General features: G+C 41.0%; 1 protein-coding gene across 1 annotated transcript in view; it reads left to right on the top strand.

The window, feature by feature from the left end:
* The window catches only part of tbc1d32 (TBC1 domain family, member 32), a gene marked incomplete at its 5' end in the record, with an annotated part of 84,280 nt that overhangs the window by 52,864 nt on the left and 13,758 nt on the right, over window positions 1-17,658 (top strand). Inside the window, 5 exons of the mRNA XM_080021513.1 lie at window positions 1,415-1,508; window positions 1,601-1,726; window positions 4,110-4,193; window positions 12,941-13,010; window positions 14,564-14,679. Coding sequence (XP_079877639.1) covers window positions 1,415-1,508; window positions 1,601-1,726; window positions 4,110-4,193; window positions 12,941-13,010; window positions 14,564-14,679 — 490 coding nt within the window. The remainder of the gene's footprint in view (window positions 1-1,414; window positions 1,509-1,600; window positions 1,727-4,109; window positions 4,194-12,940; window positions 13,011-14,563; window positions 14,680-17,658) is intronic.

Below are 17,658 nucleotides of genomic sequence, written 5' to 3' on the forward strand. Positions count from 1 at the left end.
TTCAGAGTTATTTTTCCTGAACATTCTCAAGCCCTTAACTGCCAGGGAATGTATTCAGGTTTCAGGCAATGGAGCATTATAGTCTCCCGAACGGGTGTCACTGCTGTGCGGTTAGGATGACTGTGGTTCTTTTGTAACTGACACTTTTTGACTCTGCCCCTTCAACTCAAATGTGTTTTTGAACACTGCATTACTGGGGTTGCATATTAAATGTTCCTACTATTGTACAATGTGATTTTTGAATGCTGAAATTGCCAATTGATTAAATATTTTTGCTACTCAATTTACATGTGATGCACAATTAAGTTCATCTAGTTTGTTGCACAGTGAACGCAGATTAGGGAGCAATGTAACCGTGTGCGAAGTCCATGTCAGCAGGGACACAAGCGCACCGGTGCATTTCCCTCTCTAGCGTTTCACCATGTGTACAAGGCGCCATGTCCAGTAATTACACAAATGTGGCGATGACGGTGGAAAACCCAACCACCACCACCAACGGAATGTCCTCTAGTGCAGCGGTTTCCAATCACCGGCTCCTGGACCATGCTGGGCTAGGCATTTCCCAACAGTCAGTGAGAACATGGGCGGGATTTGTACAGGAAAGATCTGCTCCGCAGCCGTAGGAAACGTAAATTAAATACATGGAGTTCATTGTCTTTGGAGAAAAGATCGCTCTGATCGGCGCTGTGGAACCATGCGTAACACCCCCCCCAGCCCCCTTTAATAAATTTGAGCATTAACAATTTGAATACATTCCAATATTCAAGGAAATAAAGTATCAAATTTGAATGGGAATACAGAGGAATATCTGCAGCCCTACCTAGCACCACGGGTCTCGACCGCTCCAATATGGCGGCTGCGCAGACGCACAAACGTGAGAGTTGAGGATCAGGCCGATCGTCTTTTAGTTCTTGTACAAGACAGGTAGTAATTAGCCTTTTACTTCCAGCGTTCCCCTCTGTCAAAAATAGCATCTATTTTTCTTCGCTTATTTGGTGAGTAACAAGTGTAATAAATGGCATTGTTTATTATTCTGTCTAGTGTTGCTAAAGCTCTTAATTGTTTGTGTCTTGTCAAAATATATTTCTATTGTTCAAATAAGTGTTTTTCTTTACAAATTAAGACTCAAGAGTCTAATAATGGCATGGCCACCGGTGCTGGAAAAAAAATACATGTTTAAATCCAAAATTGAAAATCAAATCGTGGATTGGGAGAAGCGTGACACCCCTGGTATTGTATAGTATGCTGATATGCCCTTTCAGAGCCAGCATTTGATTATTTTCTCTTTCAAATAGTTTCAGATAATGCAATTCTGTCTGTAAATTGGCTTTTATGTTATTTTACAAATAAAAAACAGTTTAATGATTTAGAATGGAACATAAACCCTATTGATGTACTCATCTGATTGTTTCAGGGAGCTAATCCCTACCCATGGCCCATGTTTTCAAGTTACCCCCTACCGCAGTGCTACACCTTGGAAATCCCAAATGTCAATCACAGCACACAGGGTAAGTTACATGTCTGAAAACGGTTATGGAGACATTTCTATTTGTGATTTTCAGTGATAACCATGTGTGTTTGGTTGTGCTTTCCTTATTAGATTCAGAGATCAGCGCATTCTTGTCATCATCCAAAAACACAGAGAAAGAGATGGGGTGGATGGAGATCTGCCGCAGGCAGTACTGCAAAACTCTGACTACACAACCAAATGTTCTTACCGGAACAGGTATGTAGATAAATAGATAGAATACCACAAACTTCTAGGAAATGTCATACCAGTTTTTTCCAGGATCTATTTCAATGCTATAAAATACCATTGACAACTTGACAGTTGATAGACCATGAACGACACACAGCAAAAAACACACTTCGACATAAGCCCCCTACATAAGACCCCTTCCCAGGTGGAATTTTTATCACTGAGCCCCCAAGAGCGTCATATTTTCAGTAATGACACTAACATTAATTGGGATTAGTCGGATCTCCTTCCGCTCTGGACTGGGAATGGGGAACGGAATGAAACGCAGTTGTCAAGTTGTCATTAGTTTACTGTATTTTGCTCAGTGATTGCTCCCTTTCATCAGCCAGCTGTCAAGCTCTAAACATCAAAAAGCTCTCCATAAAGAAATATATTTTCTCTTTTAAAGGCATGATGTGGATTCATTGAATGTTCAGCTTCTCTTCAATGCTGCAATATTATTGGCTTATCTATTGCATGCTTTGGTGTGTGCAGTTTAACTCAATAAGAAGAGCTTGTTGATTCCAACATTTCAGGTGTTGCTTCTGTTCATCACTAAAAATTTTAGTTTGATTGAAAGCATGAGACGGACTCAAAATTACAAAATTGGCAGAACCACGTAATAAATGAAAGCCTCCAATGTGACTCGTCTAAAAACAGCAGCGTAACATGATGGTGACAGGCCCTGATGGAAATTCTTTTTGGACCCTCCCCGCGTGCACACACACCCAACCCGGCTCTAGCCATTTTGCCGCTCTAAATGTACCCTTGACATCTGTTCAAAGCTCTTCATTTTGAAAACTCATGAGACTATAAATATTTTTTTATTTATGGGTAACCGGTCGGTGGCAGAGGTTTGCAGGGGAACCGACGCACACACTTCCCAAATCTCAACAATGTGTTGCACGGTTGTGTGCCTCAAACAAGTTGATTTCTTGAATTTTCCAACTTCCTGTTGGGAGGGTTTGAAACAGAAAATAAAATGTCAGAGATAGAAGGTGGATGTGGTAGACTTGTGGATGTGGTTTGAATACTGATTTCTATTTGCATTTTTACATTTTTTTGTTCTAAGGTCTTAAAAAAACCCCAACTGATTTATTCTATTTTTTCTATACGTTGTGGTTCACTAAATGGGACACTGTCCCCCAGTGGACACATAATGTTATACAAAAAATCTGTACAGGTATAAAAGCAAACAGCTCGCAGACTTCTCCGAATGTCGCACATTCATGTTCGCTTAAGTGCACATGGAGAAGCAGAAGAAATAATTTGCAAACTCGCTTAAACTGCCAGAGAGGTATCACTTACACGGTTCCTTATTTTGCCTTCATGTTGAAGTTCCTGATTTTGGGACTTCTTTTTTAGATTTACATAAATAACACAAGTCTAAGTTTGGAGGCAGCCATGAAAGCTCGCTCGCTCGCTCACTCACTCACTCGCTCACACACACACAGAGTAGATGAGCACAAGCCAGGGCCCCTTACTTCAAAATGGCACAGATGATTAACTAAAACATCATAACTAGCTCCTAAATTCTGGTCGGCATGTGTCTTCAAGGGCAGGGAAGAACCAGCTCAAATGACATTAGCTCTGATTAAAAGGATACTCCAGCTTTTTGGAAAATTTGCTTTTTGTCCATCTTACCTAGATTTAGACGAGAACATCAATACCAATTTCATCCCTGTTTGTCCAGTACCGAGATCGTGAGATAGCAAGATACCAGGCTGCAGAGGGAAACAACTCGCCTTGCTCCTCTGAAATTTGGGAAACACACCTTTCCAGTATACCCAACGATGAGTAAATGAAGCGACACATAATGTGTGTCGCTTCATTTACTCATTACACTTTACACGCACACTTTATTTTTTATACATAATGAGGATGCAATATAATTCAAGATTCAAGATTCAAGATTTTTATTTGTCACATACATATACATACTTTCATACATATATGCAGTGAAATGTAATGCAACGCGCCCGGTGATAACCGGAGCGCCGGCGCAGGCGACCGCTAGGGGCGGCGCCAATATCTATTGCATAGTTGTGAAACCGCCTGTGAAACACGTTGGTGCTTTAGGGTTGCCAGTTCAGTCAGCTAAGGTCTTTGATGGTAATATTCTACTGCCATGCGTTGCAGTTCATATACTGGAAACCCCCAACTCCCTTGAAAGAGTGCCTCACAGCTAATAATCACTGCGCCCGGCCAATAGATAAATGGTAAAAAAGGTTTCAATGAAAAGGTAAGGTGTTTAAACTGCCGTTTATAATTGTGTTTTCTTAAAAAGAAAAATCAGCACTGGAACTTAAGTCCATAACAAGAACACTTGCATCATCATCGTATCATTTCCCTTTGTGTACTTTTCACTCAGTTCTGGCTGACCTTCTGGAGGAAGTGCTCTCCTGTTTATTCAACCACGCCACAGAGCGCTTCTTTCCTCCCATTCAGTACAAAGGTGAGTCAAGCAGAGCATCACACCAGGGTTCCGTCTGGGCAAAGCCTGTTCAGAATGATCAGTGTACCTGTTTCAAATAATCTAAAAACAAACCTCCAGTCTGCTGCTTTTTTTTAATGCATGTGTCTTTGAGCAGATTTCTTGTCTAATAATTATAATACCGGGGTGGGGGGGGGGGTTATTTTGCTCTTCAAAGAAGTTTCAGTGCAGATTTTTCAAAAATAAACCATCTCTCAGTCCATGTACTGGTATTATAAAAAATACTCTGTAACCAGTCTTTTCTCTTTTTTTGAAGAGCATCTTGAGTAAAGGAAGCCCCCAGTGCAATGACGAGTTTCATCGAAATGTTTTTTTTCTATCCTATATGAAGCAAAGAGGCAAATCGATCAACGTTTCCTCCTCCTTCACCATTGCTTTGTTATAAATAAGCAAAACTATTAAGTAGGAAAGGACATCCCATCTGTAAATTTGTCAAATAAAACTACCCACCGATCTAAAATATTGCTCTGGTTTTTACATGCTGACAATAATCTTCATTCTTTATGCCTTACAAAGAGGCTCTTAGGGGTAAAGATATTTTTTAAATATAGATTTTTGATGTTTAAACTAAAAATAGAGGCTCACCCTTACTCATGAGGGTAAGTTCTTGGTTGAGATTTTGACACTTTTTGTCATCAAGTCTTAAGATCAATATTATATTAATGGCGCCAAAATGTTGTACTCTGTACTTGCAGAATCCCTCAACCCAGTCCTTAATTTACTTACCTATCTGCTGCAGCTTGTCACTGTGCTTAAGTATATTCTGAAATGAAAATGAAAACATGTTAAATGTCCTCTCTAAAACAGAAAGATCTGAGAAGCTGCAGCAGAGCAATACGTTTCTCAATAGTAAAGCGTTCCACGAGGTTGCGCCATCAACAGTTATAAGTGATGGGAACCAGCATTTTAATAATAAGGGTCGTCAGCCAGAGCTTAGTCGGCTGTGAGCGCCTTTCAAGAAATGGTGAGGTAACTCATGACACAGCACTCCCTACTATCAACTGTCAACTTTTAACTGTCCGTACTATCAGCAATCCGCATTATAATTTATCGTTCATCTAGCTTCTTTGGGAGTCCCACTTTCCTGTTGCAAACAAATCAAAAGTTGGAACCAGAAGTCGGATTAACTGACGGATACACTGATTGGTGACACTTTTATTGTCCACACCCTACTTTTATTAAGATTGTACAGTATATTTCGTCACGTTTATTTTTTCCCCGTTTAATATAGACACTGTTGCATGGTTCTCCGGAAGCCTTTCTCCGTTCTTGATTTAATTTTGATTTGAATTTCGACATTTGACCTCATCATCGCTCTCCGTTTGCGTCATTTTGGTCCACCAACTTTTGGTGTGGCGTGTTCGGATTTGACCCTAAAATTGAGGGTCAGAGGGTCCCAGAGGGTTTGGGTTAATTGGTAGGGACCTCAGTTTCAATGGCGTTATCTGAATGAAAGTTTGCAGACGCAGCAGCGCAAGTTAAGGTAAAAAAAATATTTGGTTGTAAAAATGTTCTCGTTCTCATGCATTTTTACTCTATTTGAAACTATTTAAAACTATTAAAAAAAATCCAGTTTGTTGGGGTTTCTTTGAGCAGATTCCTTGTCAGAGAGAATTATAACAAAGGGGGGGTGGTCTATATTACTCTTCAAAGAAGTATCAGCGTAGGATACGTAGGAAAGAGGAATTAAATAGAATGATACAACCATCTTTCATTCCATGTCAGTGTTTGCCAAACATAGACTTTACTTGGGCGGGCCGCCCAGGTACATTAACGGCGAATGACGCCATCCGAGATCAATTAACTAGCGGGCTCATTCTCTAGTATTGCTTTAGAAGACGCCGACACAGCTCTCTGATTCAGGGGGATTAGAAAGCGCTCCAAGTTTGTATCTGGTCGAGAGACGGCAGGAAGTGATGCTGCGTTCACGGGAATTTGGGAAAACTGTAATTCTTGTCGGAAGTGATGCTGTGTTCCACAGGAAATTTGTGTCGGTAGTAGCTGCCACATCCTAAGTGGCTACCACCACAAGTATATTTCAAACCTTTGGGAAACACTGCATGTTTTATTGAAAATACTCTGCAACCAGTTGTTGCTCTTTCTTGAAGAGTAAAGGAAGTTCCCTGTGTGATGACACATTGCATCCAAAGGGTTTTTTCTTTCCTATAGGAAGCAAAGAACGTCATCTCCTCCTTCGCCATTGCTAAGTTATAGATAAGCAAAACTCAAGTAGGAACAGACATCCCATCTGTAAATATGTAAAAGAAAGCTATCCGCAATCTAAAATATTGTTTTGGTTATTCCATGCTGGCAATGATCTGCTGTTGATTATTTGTGCCGTACGAGGAGGCTGTTTTTGGGATAGCTCCTGTCAGCGAGTTAAAAGGCCGTTTTTTAATGAATAAGAAATCCTATCGGATTGAGAGGAGAGAGAAATATATTTTTTATTCTATAAAGTATAACAAGCACCAACTTTTCCATTTATTTTCCATCTATCTCTTCCATTAGCACTGTGGGACACTGGTGCTTTTGGGGAATTCATTAAATAGGCGCTGTGTTGGAAATTCAATTTCGGAATATCCTATAATGTTCTATTTATTTAGTCATAGCATTGTCCCCACCTATGAATTGAATTTGGTCGGCCTCCATTTTATCAGGCCTCTGAGGCCTGTGTGAATGAACTTGCTTTTCAGGGCCATTTAATTGTATTCATCGCAAGGAACCATCAAAATGTCTGATTTACTCACAGCATGAAAAAGGCAAACAACTGATACAACTGGTGGGAATAGGAAGGGAATAAAAGTTCATGTCAGATAAACTTATTTTCAAAAAAACTGAGGAGACTCAACTAATTTCAAATTGTTTTCTATCCTAGAAAATTCTATTGAAGGTTAGCTCATGATTGCTCCACAATATACATCTTTAATTTCAGATAAAAGCCACGCTTGAATGTGTGTCAGTAGGGATGAGCAAGCTAACAAGGATGCTAATAAATTAAATAAGTTAATAAATCTTTCATATACTCTAAATACTATGCGATAAACTGGTGGTTTCATCCAAGCAATCTGACCAGACGGATCCATCCAAGCCGTGATCCATCTATCTCTACAAATTGTTGTCAATAATGTCACGCATTGTGTTACGCAATGTCATGCAACTATAGTGTAATTTAGACTTCAACAGCAGGAGGAGACTTGATTACATCAGTCTGTTTGAAACAGTGGTGTGATGATTGGGCATGGAAATTCATCTCATACGTTGATTCCTCATTGTCTCCGCTGTGGTTATTATCACAAGGCCAGCTTTGCCATTTTATTGTCACATTGAACTACAGCAAAGTTACTCATTGGGAAAATTGACGAGGATACCGTATATCAGTGGGGATTCGCAAATGTTGTTGATCGATGCCAGTCAGTCCACTGTTACCAGGATGACTACTGAGATTCCAAGCTCTCAAAACAGGCCACCTGCATAGCACTCAAAACAGGCAACCTGCATAGCACTCAAAACAGGCAACCTGCATAGCACTCAGCCACCAAATGGCCAATGTTGCAAGACCCCTCTGCTACGGTAAGTAACGTAAAGGAGGAGCAAGGTTTGCATTCTGGCGGTCGCTATTTGTGGCTAATTCTCGCTACTTGTCCAGTGTTACTGATGGCACCTTTGAGATGCTTTGGAGGGGATTCAAGCAGTCTTGGGTCGAGAATATGTTATATGATGAAATCGAATGTTGGAGACCTCCACTCAGGAGCGTCAGTATAATTGTCTTCGCCCACTCTCTTGAGCGGAGGAGCTGTCCACGGTCCTGAATCTTGACTGAGAAACTCTCAGTAAGTAATGTTACTTTTACTGTTCCTGCCAATAGAGTGAAATCCCTGTGTCATTCTGGCACATGGGAAAAGCTGAGTTGTTTGAGTAGGGCTCGAAAATGTTCTTGATTGACGTAAGGTCTGGTGATACGAAAACAGAGTTCACTAATTTGACTGAAAAACAATCAGAGAGTGAGGGGCAAATTAACAAAAGGATTGCGCGGCTTTTGCGGCCGCTAAACTGGCGCATAACAGAAAAAGCAAGTGTCTAATTCACAAAGCATCCTCAAATGGTGAAATGCACTGCTAACTGCACTGGATTTAAATTAGGTTTTATGAATACATTTGGTGCAAAATTGGCCCCTCTCTATATAAATATGCCTTGTTGCAAAAAGCAAAGTTTCGCATCATTTGAAAGTGGAGAATCAGAGCTTCCAAACAAGGTGTCACTTGTGTAAATCATGCAAATATTTTTAAAGCTATGACTTGTTAATGACAAGGGTGTGGCAAACCATGTTTCTGAGATAATCACCTCCAAAGTTTTAGCCACACCAGGTTCATTCAGCCAGCTCCCAGAATGCAAATGGGGTTGGCGGACAAACAAAGCCTCATGGCTACTTAAGATAGTGCTGAATGACCCACGAACAGCGTCAACAACACACAACTATTTTTGTTTTTAAAAAAGCTTTTATTTAACAGTAAGAATATACATGTTTTATAAAAGTGGAATTATTTTGGAGTTTAAAAGTACAGACAACACAACAAAATGTAATCGGAAATCTGAATATCTATCACCAACCTCAACGGACTTCATCACGTCATCAACTTCTTCCGTTGTAACAACAATGGGCGTTTCGTCCGTCACCATCTCGTGGTTCTTGAAAATATTCAGTTTCATCGTCACATTAAGTTTGAAATCAGCTGTTTGAAATGTTCTGCGAGTCCGGAGTAATATCAGATTCAGCTGCGCTGTCAGAGCACTGACTATCATCACGGAAAATTCCAGTAAGTCCAGTTTGCGCTGCTAACACTGACTTCTATCGCACTGGTCAAATTAAGTCCGAAATATGATTCAGAGCTTCCGCCACCCGCTTTGAATAATCCATAACGATACGGAGAAGAAAGTTTTCACAGACAAGTGAGACCCAAACACCCCCGTGCTGCGCTTTAACCGTCTGTTTACGGAAGTGACTTAGGTGCGTGACGCGAAGGGTTTTTCTTCGCCGTTTCACAACAGTGGCTCTGTGTGTGTAAGAGTCGTACGATTTAAAGGTTGAATCTTCACCTGGACGGTCGCTTTAAAGGGCATGTCAATCGTCGTTATTCAGCGCTGTTCCGCATCTCAGTAAGTGAACTGTGTTTCCCCATGTCATCTTACAGGAATATTTAACTCCACGGTTTAACATTTTTCTACAATTTATAAATCATTATCTCTCAACGTATGAAAATATGTTGAGAGAAAAATAAAAAAACAAAGGTTTTTTCAAGTTATTTGGCTGCTCCTGGCGATTTTAGAAATGTGCGAGATTTTGCTGTGGTGTGTCACAAATAACATTCAATCTAAGGAAAAGTTGCATTCTATTGTATAGAACACCGTTCCTCGAAGTGTTCATCTCCTTCACTAGATTTCAAGTATTGTGACAATGACAATGGGGGGAAAAAAAAGAGCCCGCTGATATTCTCTCTATTTTGTAATCTTTCTTCGTTTAGTAGGGATCTTATAAGAAATGTAAAATGTGGTACGCTGTACGCTGGACTTGTTAAATAATTCAGCAGTTTTCGCAACCGGTGCCTTTGCAATATGCCCATGTTGCCTTGAAAACTCGTATATAAAAATGCTAATTGTCAGACCTCTTTTATAGTGGACACATTCTGCTAATTTGCAATCAACCGAATATGACCGGACATTGCAGCTGCATTTGTTATTGTATTTAAAGCCATTTGATGCTATTAGAGAACCTGTAGGTTGAATACGTTTTGGATTGACATTCACTACAGCCTCACCCACACTGCCTTACTTTATCTTACCCATCTCCCATATAGAGAATTTAGATGCACATTTAGATGGCAGCCCTTGCAAAAAATTGATCTTCATCTTCACGGTGGAATTTTTCCTATTTGATTCTCTGAAAGCCGAGGTTATGGCAGGGCAGAGCGTTACTCAAAAGGCTTGTCAGATTTTGGCCAAGCTCTCAAACCTCCTTCGAGAAAAGTTCTCACCAATAATTTCCTGCTCAAATGAATTATGATGGGGTGCCAACATTGCTGCTCTGTCTATCCCTTGTGACCCATGATCTTATTCATCCTCATAACTGCGTACATTTTGTGATTAAACCCCAAGGATTTTTTGGGATTGTGTTTAAAACTAACTCCCTTCAAAAATTGAATAGAGCAAAAACCAGTTGGCACTGCTTTTGTGAAATCAACAGCCTCCGGTTTAAAGCAAGCCCTCAGAAATGTATTTTAGGCAAACCGGTGGGGCAAGATTCAATTAATCACGGAGGGAAACATTCGAAGGGACGAAACGGATACAACAAAGCACTCACTCCTTCAACTCTGATAATTGCCATCAGTAAGAGGTTTACAGAGACATTATTAAGAGATGAATTAGAAAGGGCAGACTTTAGTGGAAAGACAAGAAAGATGTCACAGTAAGTATTTTAACTTTGTGCGGCCTCAGACCCTAAAGCTGTGGCTGACTGTTCCACAGTTGAGGCTAAATATTAAAAGCATTGACTCCTTTTCCAACCAGGGCCTCTAAGTTTTGGAACACCCTGACCGAGGCAACAAGAATAGCAGTGGGTGACGTCTTTTCAATCAGTGGTTCTCAACTGATGGGTCCCAATCCAAAACTTGGTCACATGTCCATTTCAAGTGGACCGTGGGCATTTATGTCAAAAACACAGTTATGGTAAAGCGATGAACCTGACCTGTTCTTTTCCTGATGTTCTCTTGGGGTCCCTTTGCATTCTTGCTGTTAGGACAAGAGTATTTTGGGAGCTCAGTTGTAGGAAATGCCCTTCACTCCCGGACCTGTCTGTCTCCACTCAATCCTGGGCCTATTAACTACACCACTTAAATCCCCAAACTGGTTTCATTTTAGTTTGCGGAAACATTGGTTGAATGTTGAGCCACCAAACGGGCGCCATTTATGATACAGGGTAAGGGACAAAATTAAGACTACTGAGAAGTCAGCGGAGGCTATATCCTTGCCGAAGCTGGTAACTAAGAGGCTGGGGGTGGGAAATGAGAAGCCAACTATTCATTTGACCAAGGTGGTAACTCATGCATCTAACCTAGAAACCCACTGGATCGGCTCCTGGCTTAACTGGTCGAGGTTGGTAACTAGCACACCGAGGCTAGCAACCCACAAGGACAGAAATCCAACCCCTTTCCTCCAGCAGTCCATAGAATCAAACAAGGATTCAGCCAATTACGTGCCATTTCACTTTCACCCCGTTCCCAAGTTATTGACGTAATACTGTTTAAATAAATACAATTTACTTAGGGTAAGTATTAACATTATTGACATTATGCTGTTTAATTAAATACACTATTATTCCGATTCAGTGGGTTGGCAGGTTGGACGCTAGAGTTACCACCTTGGTCGATTGAATAGTTGGCTCCTCATTTCCCACCACCAGCCTCTCAGTTACCAGCACCGGCTTAGCATTGACCAGATCAGTCGCTGGCTTCGGCAAGGATAGAGCCTCCACCGACTTCTCAGTAGTCTTCATTTTGTCCCTTACCCTGTGCCATAGCCATTTTTCTTGTCAATAAATATGATTCAAAGTTAATTGAAAATACCTTATACAAAAATTCCATTAGGCATTAAAGAGTTCTTATTATCTTCTAACAAAATAAACCGTCATGAGGGAACCATTAGCTCAAAAGTAATGAATTTTTTTTGCCAAAATCTTGGTTGCAATAAAAGCCCCTTGAGGGAGATAATATCAGTTGTACAGCCATTACTTCATCTGCTTACTGCTCCCCTCATACAATGAAAACAATTACTCCAGAAACTAATATTGTTTTGTGATTATACTCTATTAATAACACTGATTACAACATTGGGAACCCCCCCCCCCCCATGTAGCAGCAGGTAGCGTTGATAATTTAACAGGCTTTGCGCTGTTTGCAATGAGAAAGCATCAAAGCAATACACATCTGAATTTGCAAGTTACAAAATGTAACTTCAGTTGGCAATCCTGAACACATAATAACCAAAATGCCTGAAAACGGCGACGGTGGATGTCATGAGGATGTCATGATGTTGATGCGGCGCTACCCCTGTAAACGTCAAAATCAATTGTCAACAACCCACCCTTGCAGGTTTTCCCCGTACAAGATCTGTAATAAGTTGAGACGCCGGCAACGACTGTTCCATCAGAGCTCTGCAGCGCATCCAGAACGCAGAAGCCCGTCTAGTGTTCAACCAACTGAAACGCTCCCATTGTCCTATAACTTCACTGGCTTCCCATCTTTGCTAGGATCAACATGAATTGAAGACATTGGTGCTCTCCGACAAGGCCGTCCATCTTACTGCCCCTTCACCTCTACTAATGCTATTTACTCCTATAGAAGGTTTAGCTGGCTGTGATGATATACAGTTGGTCTGTCTACTACAAACAAAATGTACTTATTGTCAGTGGCTTTGGACCAAAGCGTCATGCAAAATGACGTAATGTGACGTGATCTAAAATGCTGACTATGAAATTTCCGGCAGCGGCGCAGCTTGAAAGTAGCAAGTTGTTATACACAGTGGCTTCAGCGCTCTGCAATCATAACGAATCCCCATTATTTACGCCCTGGGAGTGCGTTTGTGTGTGGAATACATATATATATTGTTTATATTGCCTTCCTGCTGATAACTGCTGTTTTATCATCCTTGTTTTATAGCCGAGGAGGAGACTGTAAATACTATTACACTGTCATCTGTTCAGCAGCTGGGCGTCGACACTTGTTTCAGGTATGTTTCTATCCAGAGGAGCGCTGGGCAACCGCTTTGGTTGTGGGCCCAAGGTTATGCACCTTTAAATGATCCCCCCTGTTAACGAATGAAATATGAAAAGGATGTTTAAAGAGGCATGTGCAACACTACGGTAGCACAAACTACGATTTTGTGTCCTATAAATAAATAAATAATAAATCCCTTCAGCAGTGCTGTCGGCAACGTGGGTGTCCCGTACTGTCTTGTATTTTGATGATGACGATCATAGTGATGGCACATCGTAATGTTTCAAATTCAGTATTGGCTTTCCCTGAAGATTGCTTCACCGTCCTTACAGTTGAAAGTCCCGGCGACTTGAAAAGTGACGCATTGCAGAACAAGAAAAATCTGTTTCCTTTCTCAAGTACCAAGTGCTCGTTAAAAGAACACAACTACCATCGTTAAACTGTGGAAGCTGCGGAAATTTTAACTGGATCCTCAGGATGGAAAAGGAAAAAAAAACAAAAACCTTCCATCTCCCCGGTCCAATCATAGAACATTTCAATAGGAAGCACTTTTCCATCCTTATGCAAGGAGCTACACTATTCCCTTCTGCTCCTCTCATGGGAGCACTCCACACCGAATTGTCGGTCTCCAATGACCCTAATGACCTGCTCCCCATTTCTCTGCCTTCCCATAATGCAGTCATCAGATCCTCTCGACTGTTCTCACACTGCTCGTTTGAGTCTTTAACCACACCCCACTGCGCCATAACACACTGCATCCTTCCCCCAAGGACGTTTCCCGACTGCGGGAAGTTTCAGAGCAGGCATAAAACACCTCGCCGAGCATGGCATTCGCATATCGAGCAACATTAGACAATCCTGAAGTCATGCAACAGTTTGTCACCTGCACCAATTAAAGTTAAAATCCTGCTTTGTCTTTCGGTTTAACTTTTCATATTTGGCACGGCAGCCAATCGACCTTTAATGCTGTAGAATGAACGGATCTACATTCCCACCTCCCTCTTAATGAAGATTAGAAGCTATCAGCCTACATGTCTTACTGAGGCATAGATATATGCACTGAGAGCAGTGAAGTTAAACTCTCTGTGAACTGTCTTCGGAGCAAAAACGCAAATCTGCAAGGCATGTTATAACCCATGTTGTTTTGTGTCGTGTATGCAAGTCTTGATTGTGCTGGCACTATAGCGCACCGTATGGACAATGCAGGCTCTCATAATGACTTGCATGTCATTAGGGGTGGGATTTAAATCCAGTACTCACACAAACTATGAATAGATTATCATAATAACCAACAGCAACATTTGCAAATGTCCTTTTTCTTTAAATATAGACGGTCACATCATATTTTTTTTTTTTGCCATTTGACACAAATTAATCTGCCGACTGGGATTCATGCATGCCGCCATCACTGTGTGCTGGCTACATCTTCCTTTTCTGACATGAGCTGTGGTTGATTGTCCAGGTGATTTTTACTACTCAAAACATAGATCCAAAATCAATTCAATATGAATCAATGCTCTCAACTTGTTTGTTTGTGAAATCTTGGTGTGGTCTGTCTGTTTATAGGTATGGCCGTTACCTGGGGGTAATTCACGAAGACTCAATGCAGAACCTGACCCTGCTGTTGAAACACACTGAGCTCTCCCTCTCCACACAGAGAGCTACCATCTCCACAGAGCTCTGTATCCTGACCAAATACATATGCTGTTCATATGCTTTATGCATATTTTGTATGTATGCATTGTGTTACTGGTGTGTGTCTGTTGTGTTGGGGGGGGGGGGATGTGAGTGTGTGTTCAACCTATTGTTTAATGAAGTTTTATTTATACAACACAAGCAATGTTTCAAAGGGCTCCACATTCAGAGGCACACATGGCATTAGGCCCAAAGCGACAGTAGATTTTGAAATAATCCCTATAGAAAAATGCCAATATGTTGCCGTGTATTTATGTAATATATGTGGAGTCCTTTCATATATTGAAATGTATTCATTTTTATTTATGACACGGTGTTTCTCAGTATACACATGGACACGGCCGTTCTGTAAGGGGTGGGCAGGGCTCGGCCAAGAGAAAGGGAAAGCAGCATGGCAGTTCGCCACCTCTGTCTGTTCACCACAATACAGATTAGGTTAATTGATCCCTGCTCAGGTGAATAGCCAAGGCTTCCCTTTTCTCCTGAAGCATTTAGCGATGGTCTTTCACCCTGGTCAGTAAAAGCTGATGCACAAAGACCATTGTGTATGAACAATGGCACAGATGTAGGTCTTTACACTTGATGTTTCCACCGAAATAAAATGGTTCGGTGTGATGAGTGAACAGTGGGAGTACAAAGTGGTGTGCTTCGATAGATACTGTATTCACCCACAGAATAAAATCGCAGAAACAACAACAAAACATAGTATCCGTGGTGGAAAAAGTTGTTCCAGTTTGATTTAGCAAACTGTCTGTTAACTACCGGTATTTGAATCAGCGGTAGGATTGTGCTATTTCTTTTTGCAGTTCATTGCAAGCCCTGAAGTTCAAGTTGCTTCGAAGTTGACATTGATGCCAACGGGGCTACAGTCAAATAATGTTGAATTCTGTCAAAGAACGGAAACCAAACTCCCTAAGCCTCCGAGGAAGACTATTTGACTCAAAATGAATGACACTGCTGCTATTCTTTGTGTTTTTATGGCTGGCTGGCTGGCTGGCTGTCCCCTCCAAATGTCAAACCAATGAGAGAGTTGTCTTTGTGGTAATGGCTTCCAAGTAGATTATTGTCTGCAGTTTAGGGCAGGATTGCAAGATACCCAGCGGGGAGGGATTTCATGCTAATTCATGCAGCTAATTAATCCTCATTAGTGTCCGTGCCTCCAGTTGGCCAGTTATTTGGAAACGGACCACTAGGGCTGTCCAGGGTATTATCCTTGTCACGCTAACAAAACCCCTCTATTCCAGGCTCAAAACTCCATTAATGATCCCAGGTTAATACCACCATAAGGGTTTACTAAATATCGTTATGTATAAACAGGCTTTCATTAACTTGTTTGCAGAAATCGTTTCAAACGTGATGATATAATAGGAAAATTAATACAAGGCAACTTTCTTTCTTTCTTTATTTTTTCATTATCCGGTGTCAGTCATTTGATTAGGTTCAAATATTATTTGATTTGAGTTGTCATTCGATTTTTGATTTTTTCCTGTCACAAAATTGTTTGTGTGCTCACGTTAGCCACCAAGGATCAAATGAAGGTTAAACCTCATGTTAATCACTGAGAAATTTCCAAAAATAAGGAAAAAATCAACTTGATTCAGTCAAAATGATCTGTTAGAGATTTTGTAACAAAATAAATCACTTGTGATGGAAATTTTCTTGGCTTAAAAATGTAGTCCTAAAAAACATACTTTTCAAACAATTTCTTCTTTCATAGTGGAGAACCCCAAACGCCTGCTGTTTTCACCTTGGAATTTGCTTTTTTTTTTTTTTTTTCTTTACTGTTATTCTTCTCTCTGGTTGATGCATGGTTGAGTAGCTTTGCTGTGATTCATTTGGCACGTTGGTTTTTGCTTTTAACAAACGGGTCACGAGCCCTCCCGGAACACTTCCAACGTGACAACAAAACGGGCTCCTGCTTAAATAGGATTCCAGCTTTGAGATAATTCCGTTGGCATACCCATCTGTTCGACATTACCGCCCTCATTCGATAGAGGAAAACATACCAGCTTCATTTTTCATTCTTGTCAACTATTGATGTGCAGATGTGCTCTTCAGCTCTGCGAGGTGTCTTTGGATAAAGGAAGAGAGGACTGTTAAGGTGGACAGATTACAGGTTTAGTTCTTTGGCGTCTAGCCATAGGGTTTCGTTTATGCACACAAATCTGAATTATTTTAATCGCATATATATTTCTAAGCCAAGTGCCGTTCTCAGTCCAAATAAAGCTATACAATAGCTGAGATTGCAGCTGTGGAATATTTCTAAAATAGGCCACATCAAAAATGATAATCTTTTGAGGACGTTTAAAATAGAAAAATAAAAAAAGCTATTAAATTATACAGGAAACCCTGTGAGGGGTAAGGTGAAAAGAAGGACATATGGCAAGTCCAAAAAAAAATATATATATATATACTGTACACAAACACACACGGCCATATACACTGATCAGCCACAGCATTAAAACCACCACTAATTACCACTAATATTGTGTAGCTTCCCCTCTTGCCACAAAAAAACAGCTCTGACCCGTGGAGGCATGGACTCCACAAGACCTCTGAAGGTGTCCTGTGGTATCTGGCACCAAGACGTTAGCAGCAGATCCTTTAAGTCCTGGAAGTTGTGAGGTGGGGGCCCCACTGGATCAGGCTTGTTGTTCCAGCACATCCCACAGATGCTCCATCAGATTGGACTCTTACCCCGGCCATCCACATGATGTAAAAGAAAACATGACTCACCAGACCAGGCCACCTTCTTCCATTGCTCCATGGTCCAGTTCTTATGCTCATGTGTCCATTGTAAGCGCTTTAGGCGGTGGACAGGGGTCAGCATGGACACTGACCAGTCTGTGGCTACGCAGCCCCATACACAGCAAGCTGTAATGCACTGTGTGTTCTGACACCTTTCTATCATAGCAGCATTAACTTTTTCAACAATTTGAACTACAAAGTAGCTCCTCTGTGTGCAT

This window comes from Zeus faber (assembly GCF_960531495.2).
Source record: "Zeus faber genome assembly, chromosome: 2".
NCBI classification, from domain to species: Eukaryota; Metazoa; Chordata; class Actinopteri; order Zeiformes; family Zeidae; genus Zeus; species Zeus faber.